Raw genomic sequence first — 12,860 nt, forward strand, 5'->3', positions numbered from 1 at the left:
TAACAAAGACACCATTCATGTCACAGGGGTCTTTGGACACCTCTTCACTGTTCTCCAGTTGATTTCAAGATTTAACTGATTGATTTTAGGGGTCAGCTCAGGTCTAGCTCCTACCTCTGATCTACCTCTGAAGAGGGGGAGGTTAACCTTTAATGAACTAGAGTGCAATCAGAGTTTAAATCTCAGAGCTTAGAAAAAACAAACAAAGGCTACAATGCCTTTGAAATCCATTTTTTATTTTGAGGGAAGAAGTGCACAGTCACACTATTCTCTCATCATTCTGGCCAAATTTGGGTTTTAACTAACATGTATTTCAAGCTTTAGGACCCTAAGCATCTGCCATATTGAAAAGAATCAGACAGTGAAACTAATTAGGAGGGAAATATCTTCATACATAAGATTGGGTGGGGGCTTTATGATTCATTACAGTAATGCTGTTGCACATGCCCCAATTTCCCTTACAACAAAAAAACTAGGTTTCGGAAAAAAAGTAGGCTGCATGAAGTGGATGCATGAATCGGCTGAACCTGTCACCCCAGCACATAATGACAATTATGTCATCCTCTTCTTTCAGTGACGCAGCGCTTCCAGAGTTGCATTGTCACACATAAAAACAGGCCGTAATTCTGCTTTGGATGTGGTCAAGTATGACAGCTTTTACAGGCACTAGACAAACAATGACTAATATGTGTTTATGTGTGAGAGATGAGAAGAGAGGTATGGAGAGTGTGTGCTACCAGCTGTTTTTTGTCCATCCTCTCCATTGGTTGGGGAACGAGAAGTAGATGTTGTTAATAGAAGGACAGTTGTGTTTTGTTTCATGTCAGACGTAGCAGCTGGGTCAGGGGTTGTCAGGATGTTTTGCTTTACTTGCTGTGTGCACACATTAATATTCGTGATAGTAAAGAAAGGCTGGCAATAATCTGTTATTTTTCTTTTTGTCAACCAATACCATGAAATGACCCAAACCAACATTGAATTGATCCAAACAAGCCCCCAAAATAGTCCCCAACAATTGCACTATTTACGTCTCCTTTGTGAGGACATAAAATACAATGTATATGTATACATATACTGTAAATATGGGCCAGAATCTGCCTTTGGGAAAAGGAGGTTAGGCATAGTTTTGAGTGTCAACAACTTCATTTTCTGCATTTGGATAAACTTTAATGCACCTATTTACGGTGGAAATATACCTCTATGCAAAGAAAAATAACACAGATTACAATTCAAAATGTATCAAAACTGTAATGGAAAGTATGTTGTTGCATGTCATTGGACATTTTAAGTGGGTATATGGAAATCCTGGAGTTTCTTTATATATATATATATACCTATATATACGTATACCTGCGTATCACTAGACTAGCCTACACCACTGCTGCTACCCCTTTCTACCTCACAAACAAGGTCTCCGATCTGTGTACGGCTGTGATTGCATCTCCTTATGGCACAAGCATCACAGTCCAATGCTTAAGCCATCCCACGTCTGGAGATAACTTCTCTCACATCTTGGAGATTTACTAAATTAGAGTCAATTTTTAGTCAAGCCACATGCAATCCAAGCAGGTTCTGTTTGACTGTAGTTGAATCAAGTTGGATTACAGTGGCAGGTCAGTTGATGTGAAAACATGTCTGAATAACACACAACTCAATGCCGACTTACAGTTTGTTGTTTCAGCACACTTCCTAAATAGAAATTAAAAAAGAAATGGGAAAGTAAATTTTAAAATACTTGAAAATATTTATTAAAGTACATACAACAAACATTGTAACACATATGTATAAAGTATAACAAATACAAAGTATAAAGGTTATGTTTTTGCACAACATCAAGGTGACTTTAGAAGAGCAATTAAATATCACTAATACAACTCCACTTGGTTATGAACAAAAAAATAGAATAAATAAAGCCATTTAGAAAGGCAATTTTGCTTAGGAATTAAAGCAAGAGCAGAGATTTAATTAACTGTGAAGTTGGAAAAGAAGAGCTTGAACTCTTGTCAAAGCTTATGTAACGGGACTCTACTGCTTCAGTGACATCCAGGTCACTTCCGATGCTCAGTACATTGCTTAGTCAAGTATATACAGTTTGGTAAGTCACAATACTAACTGAACAGTCTTTTTTAAAGTGACAGGTCAAGTAGAAAAATCTGGATTGAAAAAAAATACCTATACAACTTTTAAATGGAAAAATATCAGCCAACTTTCATCAATTAAGCTTTCCTCATAGATCTAGATCTAGATCTACAGTAGAAAAGGAATACATTTGAAGAGTGTGTTCAACACAGCATCATCTGCTACTTCATCTTATCTATACAGCAGTATAACCAGCCTGGTTGAGATCTTTACAGATGTGCATCAAGTGCATCGTTGAGCTATATACTGTATGTTGATATGTTAGTACATATTAAATGCAGACAGCAGCAGCTTACACACACACAGGCAGGCTGGCAGACAGGCCAGTTTGGTTCAGTTCAGTTGGCCTGAATTCGAAGCGGCGTCAAGGTGAAGCGAGGAACATGGGTGCCAGGAAAGGGGCATGTCCCACGTCTCACTGGGTGGAATCCGAGTCACTGGAGTCCAGGCTGGCCTGTGTAGGTGTGGGGTTGCAGCTGTGATGGGCAGCCGGCGGGCAATGGAGGGACTGTGTGCTCCGCCGCAGGTTCTCCAGAGACTGCAGGAAGGAACGACGTGCCCTCTCCTCCTCCAGGGGTGAGGAACCCTCCTCTTCTACCTCTGCGATTTCAGCAAAGGTGACAGGCTGTGTTTTGAAGCGAGCCTCGCGAGGTCTGCGGGAGCGGCTCTTGCCCCTTGCTGGGCCCTGGGGAACAGGCAGCTGCTGGGGGAACTCCTCCATGGCTGAGGCCATAAGGTGAGCCGGCAGGACATGAAAGCCAGAGGCCTCCATAACCATCTGACGCACAGCAGCCATTGGTAGAACAGAAGCCCAAATAAGTACGAGATTAAATCTAGTTTAAATGCAACACCAAGTGTGGCTGAAAGTCTACAGCTGACTGGCTGTGCACGTCTTATTTTCTTTCCTTGCTCTTTCTGGTGCTTTGTCCTATTTAAGTAGACACCTGTCTTTCTCAGGAGAACCAAAGCAAGAGTTTGTCCAAAGTCAAGCCAAACAAACACTCCTCAAACCTCCAAGTCCAGGTACACTGACGACTGCCAGCCTTAAAGAAACAAATGCTTTTGAGCTGCTCTGGTCAGCCTCTGTTCTCCACTCCTCAGTGTTTCTGTTTCAACTCTGCTGGTGCCTGATGTCTTCTTTCTCTCTGGTTGTTTCTCGTTTTGTATGTGTGAATCTCAGTCTGTTGAGGTTAATGCCACCGACAGCTCCAGCACACTCTTTTATAGCAGCTCACTACCCACTCAGTCCCTCTCTCTCTCTCCCTACTCCCTGTTTGCCAGGTCCCTCCTTCTCCCCTCCTTCCATCTCCGTCATGGTTCCGGCCTTCAGAGCAGTCAGCCAGTCAGAGTCATCCCACCAAAATAAACATATGAGGAGAGAATATATGTGTGTGTGTGTGTGTGTGTGTGTGTGTGTGTGTGTGTGTGTGTGTGTGTGTGTGTGTGTGTGCGTGCTTGGGTAATGGGGCTTTGACAGACAGATTTGTAAGGGCGAGAGCAATTTAGAGACAGAGGGGAAAAAAGACAGTCGAGATTGAAAAGGAGACGTAAAAAAATGCAGAACGGCAACGACAAAAAAGAGAATTAGAGAAGGGAGAAAAGTGGACCAAACCAAAGTCAAGGTTGAGAGACTGAATTGCTATTACATGTTTTCATAACAAAACGTAGGACAGAGTCCTTGGGACACACAGGGGTTAGACAAAGCTCTGTCAGAAACAACTACCTTTGAAAAGCTGAGTCCATTACAGGGGTGTTGAGTTGACTCTGTGACAATTTTGGAGTCTGCATGTTGTGGTGTTTTGTATAGCATTGCATTAGTTTTTGGAGATGTTCATTGTATTGACTTATGCATTGCCATGTGTATAACTCCAGTTTAGGAACGGTTTGCCAGAATTTTGAGAGTCTGGCTGAGAATGAACAACCAGCCATATTAAGGTTAATCAAAGTCTTATTTGACGAGGTTCAATCGAAAAAAACAAGCCATGGGTGTAGTTACTATTGTATGGAGCACTAACATTGCGATAAGCCAATTGCATAATCAGGATCAAATAAGTTAGTTACTTGCCAAAGTAACTATGGTCTAACTAGACAGACATATTAACGAGCTCGACAATGGATTTTGCCTTGTATGCACTTGAAATGCATACTCTGTTCAATTAAATGAAATGTGTGGTTAAAGTGGATCTGAACTCACCCTAATGTGAGTCTGGAGAGAAACATGGCACATGGTAGGCAGCTCTGCTAACAGTGTTCATAATGTTCACAGGACTGCAGAAGAGATAAACAATATCAGTCCCTGAGTTGGTACAACCACTTCATCTCTTACCTCTTGTATGTATAGTGTGGCAGCCTTACATGCGTACTTACACACTTAGACCAACACATTGAAGGTAGACAAATCAACCTGGATTGGATGTCTTTGGATTGTGGAAAGAAAGTGGAGCACCCTGAGGGCACCCAGATACATACCCAGAGAAGATACAAAAACTAGGTGTGACGCAGGGCATTAATGCTTAACATCATTTAGAATCTGAAGTGTTTAAAGACAGCTGGTGTTATTCAGCATTCCCGTGACACATTTAGCATCCATTACATTCAACCACAAATAGATAGATAGAGAGATAGATAGATAGATAGATAGATAGATAGATAGATAGATAGATAGATAGATATACTTTATTAATCCCAAATTACAAAAGTTACAGGTAGCACGTGGCAAGTTACCAAGGATATACACACATACTCACTCACACATAAACCCAAAATACTAGAAATACACTAGAAATAATAAATAACATTAAAAATAAGATGAAATAAATAAGATATCAAAGATAAAATGCCAGAACTACCAAAAAATAAACTTTTATGAATGAACAAGAATGTACATGTATATACAAATGTAGAATAACATTAGCAACCTACATACATAGTATATATTACAAAATTAAAAAAGTACCAGTGATCAGTTTGCAAGTAGTAAATAGTGATAGTTAAATGAATGAGACTTATCCTGATTCAAACATGCATCACTTGAAAAATATAACAGCTTGTATGAGAGTAAAACAAGCTATTTAAGATAACCACTGAAAAATGTAAAAAAAAAAATTTTTTAAATGTTTGCAGATTAGAAAAAAAAGTGGTTATGGACAGTCTTACAGGAAGCATCGGTCTTATAGGTCACACGTCACACATGGAAACAGATATAAGAAACACCAGAGACTCATCAGCGGTCCCGGCATAATCCAAGTCATCCTGTCTTGTCACTGTAACTGTAATGACTAAATTTATCAGTGTCACCGCTGACGGGGGAATGTCAGGGTTGGGTTGGTTACATTCACACTGCAGCTGACAAAATCATTTCCGGATCCATTCAACACACTTGTATTCCATGGACAACAAGAGGTGCAGAGGGTGCAGCACCCCCTTAGCGAAAGGTAAAAAAAACTACAACCCTAATTAAAGATTACATACATTTTATTTTAATTAATTGATTATTGATATTAACCTACTCCCTTCCATTACAATTAAATGCAATTTGATTTTAAAATTTGGTAGGTAAGAGATAAACAGAATTTGATCAGAATGAATCTGCCTATTTAGCCATGAGCGAGGCGAGCACGCTGACTCTCATTCAGGAGTGAAGTTAGTTGTGGAAACTTTCCTGGCGGGTCAACAGTACAGAAGTAAACTTGCCTATAACATCGCACAATAGCACATTTTGGATTTCTTCATAAATCAATCACAGGCTAAAAGTCTAAAAGACCTGAGTCAGAAAACTCAGCAACTGTAACTGAAAGAAGTAGCAGCAGCACCTGTACACCTGTCACTCCAACAACTAGCAACAGACGACGAGGCAGCTAACATTTGATTTAATTTAATTTAATTCAGTGATGTGTTTCATGCCCTTGTATTTTGTGGCCCAGTGTTTGACCTGGTAGTAGGCCTATTCTGTACCATTGTCGAAGATTTGTGCCTATATCCTGCCTTACCCATGCCTAGTTTTGCCCTGTCTTGGATTATGTTTTTCCACTTGTGGAGCGTTGTAATAAATGCAGTGTGGTGTGTGGGGGTTGACTTTGGCTCAAAAGGTCACTCTCAAAAATTTGTCAGCACCCCCAATTCAAAATATGTTCCCGCGGCCATGCTTGTGACTTTAATTTGAACGCTCAAGACAAAAAATCTTTATTGCCGCTATGGAAATAAGCAACTCTTGTTTCTGCATGGCACAGAGTGGGTGTGATGGGATAATTAATCGCTGGTGCAATACAAACAAGTCTGGCAAATAAACTATGAACTATAAGGAATATTGTTCCTTACTTCATATAAAGCAGGGGTCAGTGAAAGAGATATATTTGTGTACATTTAATTTCTTTTAATCTACTTCTGTGATAATTAGTGATATTGCTCTGCTTAGTTATTGTGCTGATACTTACTGTCTCCAAGATAGAAATTTAGGATGGTGTACATGGTTTTATGAAGCAAAGACATAGTCAATTCACTTTTCAAATGCACCTCCATGAAAGCAGGGTGATCGGTAATTCACATCATAGCCCATAATTGCAGTCATTGTCACAGTGATCATGGCAACCCGAGTGTCATCCATAGTTACTAATATGAACTTGTAGTATCGCCAGCAGTGACAGTGACAGCATGTACATCATGCAAAGTACGATCAATAGCACTGAGGTGACAACTTTGCATTTCAAGGGCTTTCCTTTGCCATGTTTGCAGAGTTTAAAGGAGGGACACCTCCACCATTTTGTCATGCATTCCTTAGATGACACCTCAGGAGGGGGAGATGGACACCAGGTCATCCTGTTCCTTGTCTCATACAGACACACGCACACGCGCACACACGCACGCACACACGCACGCACACACACACACACACACACACACAAGCATGCACGCACACACGCGTTCAGCGGGGTTGTAAGCCGTGGACGTGAACTTGCAAATACCTCCTTGCTCTATTTTAAGTGGATCTTAGGTCACACATGATCAAGCCAGCAGCTGCTAGTCAAGTGACATCATTCAACATTTGTGATTCCTGTTTAACTGTAGGTGTGTGTGTGTGGTTCTAGTGCGTGACCATGCAGAAATGCATGCATGCTTGATTTTTTCATTTCATATCATCACTCATTTGATTTGGCGTACGTGTTTTGTGACATGCTTGTCGGGAATGGGGAGTGTATTGAGAACAAACTGTGACTGTCCTTGGGGATGCCGTGTTTTTCTAAAAAGAGCCTGCCAAGGCTGCATGTGGTGTACACAAGGACATCATTTGGCAAACACATTGCCTAGAAAAAAGACTTGCAATGCACATGTCTTTCAACACGTTGTTAAAAGCTTGACTTAAAATAAAGAGGGGAAATTAAAAGAACTAAAATCTATGTTAGAATAAATATAGCCTCATTTTCCACATTGTTGCATGCTGTGATTTGTAGTTTTTTTTAAATGTCTTTTAATGTTCTGTACTGTGGTTATTATTCTGTTGGTGGGAAAATCCTGGAGTAAATCCCAGAATGCATTGCTGCCTGTGACGGTTCCTTTTTTGGTGTAGGGTTGGTGGGAAGAGAAAAAAAAATCTACTATGCTCAAATGAGAAATAATTCTTTAGTTTATTGTGGTTTCTTTGTTTCTAGTTGAACCAAGGTAGGTATTTTGTAGGGTCTATCCTCTGTGTTGTATCGCTCTATCCCATTCCGTTTCCTGTATTCAACAGCTGATGGCATTTCAAGGTGAATACTTCCAGCGGGGAGTATGGTCAAAGGCAGCTGAGAAATAATCCCCTCCAATCCCCTCCTTGATCACCTACACCACCCTTGTCCCACTCTAAACACACACATAGGCACACACCTATTAAAGATGGTTTGGAGTTGACTGTAATACAACTGTTTTTACTGCACATTTACTGTATGTTCAGTCTCACTACTTTGATAAACCAACTAAAGAACTAAACCAAAGTTTACCTAGCAGAAAACTGGGTGATGAAAATGGTATCCTAATTTTTCGCCAATATGTCACTGCTAGATTGCATCCTTGCAAAAGGAGCTAAAAAAAGATAATTTCTAATTTAAATGCAATTGTTATACAAAAGTCTCATAATTAAATTTATTATAATATACTGATGTTTAAAGAACTATAGGGCCTTTTCCAGGTGCTTGCAGTAGCATATTCCAACTGAGATCTTAACAGGAATATGAGCCAATATCTGTGACATAATATGTACCAGTATATAAATATTACATTCCTGGTTATGTAACAAGGGCATTGGCTGGAAAAGGAATCAGATGCAAACGTTATACTTAATAAGCGGCTCAACACTAGGTTCCCCTTCATTGATGTGTGTGTGTGTTTGTGTGTGTGTATGTGTGTGTGTGTGTGTGTGTGTGTGCGCCCGTGCAGTATGTTTGTGCGTAGTGGGTGTGCAGGTTGAGTTACAGGGCTCAATGTAAGGTATTAGTTTAGGGGCTGACAGTATAATTGGCATAGAAAACACACTGCCATGAAAAGGACTTTGCAATGTAGTTTGTCCCAATATACAATAGATGTAAATTGTCATAACTTAATGTAAATTGCAAGTATTAGTGTGTTATGATTTTGGAGAATGTAGGACCCAAGTGCTGAGACAGCAGGCAGTGTTGAGGTTGAATATTTAATAATGAAAATCCTTACAACAAAAGGAGTCCTGAAGATAGCAGCAGGCAAACATACAAAAACATACAAAAACAGGAACAGGCAAAATCCCCAAAACAGGAATAACAAAAAATACAAGGAACACCCAAGATCAACAGGGTAGACTACACACACTCTTGCAGAATCCAATACATACAATATACAGAAACAGAAACAATGATCTGGCACTAGACAACGGTAACACAGAGACTAAATACACAGGGTAACGAGGTAACTAGAGGCAAGTGACACTGGGACTGGGAAACAGGTGAAAGACATCAGACATAAGTGGGAAAACCAAAAGACAGGAAGTAAAACAAGACAAGACAAGGCACAAAACCAGACTTCACAAATGAAACAGGAAACAGCGTGACTCACTGCATGTTAATTGTGTAGCTTATTCCGGCGTCACTAACAGTATGCACTAAAACAAATGGATACTATGCATACAGCACAGTAGAACAGCACTAACAGCAAAGAAAGCTGTCTGATTAAGGGACGCCAGAGGGATGTCCAGTAGTATTTAGACATTTTTAACCTGCGGTTTAGCAAGTAGTGCCTGCAGGAACAAAAAGTAAGAATAAACTGGTCAGTGGTATTTGAAGGAATTTGAATGAAAGCTGTATTGTTTTTAGCCGTCTGAGAGGCATGACTCTAAGAATGTCAGTCTGTCCATCGCCCCACCACTTTGGCCCAGACTGAAATATTAAGACTTATATGAGACTTTTTGACTATTTGATGGATTGACATTGCATTTTATTACATCCATGGTGCCCAAAGAATTAACACTAGTGATTTTTATGACCCCTAGACTTTTCTTGTAGCGCATCTCAACATCCGCTGGACGGATTGGCAGAAATGGAGTGCCCTTTAACACATGCATACTTTTATAAGGGCACACAAATACATTCAAAGACACATACATTGTCATACACATACATTTTTCTTGTGTGTGAGTGTTTTCAGGAGTTTTTGTTATTTTTGTGCAGGTGGATTTCAGTGCGAAGGGTCTGTAGCGTGGTCTGTTTAAATTTGAAAGCTCAAATATATTTTAAAAATAAATTATTGAAAGACTTTTCTTAAAGTAAAGCTTTTTTTTAGCTTGTATGAATATATAATAATGGACAGTATTTTACTATAATGCTAGTTTGCAAGACGAAAATCAGATAATAGTATGTTGTCACAAAATGTCCAAACAAATTACTTTCACTAAGTGTGTAAAAACAGAATGAAAGAAAGAGAGAGAGAGAGAATTAAGGCAAATCCATTATCCAGGTCCACGGGTCAAGAGGTGAGGTACACGCCACAGGCCACATTCCCGTACCAGCAAATCACCCTGTACCCACCAATATGGGTCACCCTTGTTACCATTGCAACCTAAATGTCAGGGGACAGCGGAGAGGAGGGGAACCAAAGTTGGTGGGCAGCCCAGGTACTGTATGTCTTCTCTCCTTTGTGAAGTGTGCACAGTTACAACACTGTACGACAAGTCTTTAAAGAGACCTTATGTATTAGAACTACTGCATTTCTTGGTGAACAACAGCTGGGTGCAGTGACTGTGCACAACATTCAGCAGTGTAGCCATTTCTGACATTTAGTATTCAGTGTTTTTGCAGCAGCTGTATCTGAGAGGTGCTGATTCAACTGGAATTTAAGCCAATAAAATGTTATTACACTGAGTTATATTATATTATGAACCTAGTGTTTTTGTTTGTATAACACCTCTGAAAATGTATTAGCAAACACAGAATATAATCTTAAGGTTTTATATGTGGTTATATGGTATTATTTGGACTGTTTTACATTCTGCATCTCTCATATGGTGTCCACTCAAAAGTTATTTACCTGTAACTAAGACTGTAATATCAAAACTGCATTATATTTAGGAAGTTCAATACAGTAAGCAGTATATAGATAACTAGCATCACTCAATGGTGTAATTTTATAAAGAAAGGTAGCTTTAATTCTGTTTAAAAATACATTAGCCAGCAACAGAAGCAATGTTGGTGTACCGGTAACTCATAAACACAACATCCTCTGGGGGTTGGCAGGGTTCCCCTACCCTCCCTCTCTTGACACTGAGTCAGTAAGAAACGATAGGAACATGGTTATTTATAGACTGAGACTTGGAGACTGGGAAGGATTCCCATCCAGGAACACTGTATCTGTTTACCCTGCACAAAAACATACATTCACAAATAAAACACATTTTTAGTGTGACAGATAGTAAATAATGATTTTTTTCGGTTGCTTTTTGTTGTGCACTTGAATGCAGAAAGAATCTAGGTGTGTCTACGATCATATTTACTACATTTAAGTTGATGCACAAGACTTTAAGACTTGCAGCTTTTGCCACATTGGCAAGGTATCAATTATCTGTTAAATGTAGTGTTTTGATAATTATTGAATAAATACTTGAATTGCAGTTTGGTTAAAATTGGGGTTCCTCAATCCATCTTAATCCACTCATAAGACATGAGTAGACAGACAGGGTACTACCATCCCGATTGGAATTTATGTCAACACAACTTTGTCAGGGGGCGAACGGGTGAGGAGGGGGGTGAAAATTCCATCCAACACCGCAAAGACCCGGGCTTTGATTCCTGGTAGCTGTACCCCCGTCTGTGCCAGGCAGTCCAAAAAAAAAAGCCAATTTGCTGTTTTTACAGGTGGGAAGTCACTAAGAGTTCCTGTCCTTTAGTTTTATGTAAAGGACTTAGAATTACCTTGTTGATGAAATGTGCTGCATAAATAAAGCTGCCTTGCCTTGCCTTGCCTGGGCACTACAGATTCCTAAAACGGTTCACAAGAGAAACATTACACAACCTTAAATAAACGAATATGAGTCTACATGTCTTCATTAGACAGATTTATTTCCAGTGTAATGGTGACCAATGATCTGCTCATAAGAAGCTGCTGTTAGTAGACCCACAGCTGTGACCTTCTGGTTTCAGGATTGTCTTTTGAAATACTTCCTTGCCTGTAGCAATAAACAAGGAAGTATCCTTCTGAACAGTTTGTGTAGTGTTACCACATTGGCGGAGCATTACAATCAGCCGTTATGTTCTCAAGATGCCACTAATGACATTCCTGTTAACAGGAGATTAGTGCCAGCCGCTATAATTATAACAGGGTAGGTGGTGGATGTTGAAAACGGTAGGAGAGACACACTTAGACCAACTGAGTTCATGTTTTCCATTAAATTCAAACTTAGAACAAGGCATTCAAATTAAAACATTAAAGATTGACACATGAAATAACAATGTCTTAAAGCAAAACGCATTTACTTTTGAAGATTATTGAAGGCTTATTCAATTCTTATTAGTTCTGACAAATTGTATCCATCTACATTCCTTGATGTTCCAAATATAGATTATTTAAGTCATCATCTTTACATTGAAAGAATAATATTGTCCACTTAGTGTTATGTAGAAAAGACTACCTAGTGTACATAATAAGCCATAATGTAGGTTATATGAAGGCAAATATTTGTTTTGTCTGACAGTCACAGTAAACATGTTCACTTCAAAGTTGTACAAAAGCCACAGAAAATGACTGTGATGGAGGAGGAGTGAAGGATGGAAGAAAGGAGGAAGATGTACTTGGGACTCCCTGTAGGCCCTGATAAGCAATGTGAGTTTTAAGTAAAAGACAGTGACGTATCTTAAGTCCAGCAGCCATTCTCAAGTTAATACATTTAGAGAGAGAGACAAACAAAACTATTATCTCTCTTAGAGGACGACCAGACAGAGGCAGCTGCAATATGACCTGAACAAACAAGACACCTTGACCAAGCTGGATAAAAGAGAGTTGAAAAGGTGACAGAAGACAGGGATGGAGAGGCTAATAGGTGAAAAAGGAGAGGAGGAGAAAAAGGGAAACAGTAAAAGAAAATGGACTGAAGCCCAGGGGAGGGGAGGGGCTGGGAGGGTAAAGTGAATCGGTCAACTCGTTCCCAGAGAAGCTTCTCTGCAAACCACAGCATGACTTCAGCCTGCACTTTTAGGACTATATTAAACACACACACACACACACACACACAC

The 12,860-nt window shown here is 39.7% G+C and overlaps 1 protein-coding gene across 1 annotated transcript; it reads right to left on the reverse strand.

Annotated features, from left to right (window-relative positions):
* Positions 1-2,130: 2,130 nt before the first annotated feature.
* On the reverse strand, positions 2,131-3,345 carry c8h11orf96 (chromosome 8 C11orf96 homolog). The gene has a single exon (XM_032522612.1). The coding sequence runs from the start codon at positions 2,933-2,935 to the stop codon at positions 2,555-2,557; it is 381 nt and encodes a 126-aa protein (XP_032378503.1). The 5' UTR covers positions 2,936-3,345; the 3' UTR covers positions 2,131-2,554.
* Positions 3,346-12,860: the final 9,515 nt, after the last annotated feature.

This window comes from Etheostoma spectabile, chromosome 8 (assembly GCF_008692095.1).
Source record: "Etheostoma spectabile isolate EspeVRDwgs_2016 chromosome 8, UIUC_Espe_1.0, whole genome shotgun sequence".
NCBI lineage: Eukaryota > Metazoa > Chordata > Actinopteri > Perciformes > Percidae > Etheostoma > Etheostoma spectabile.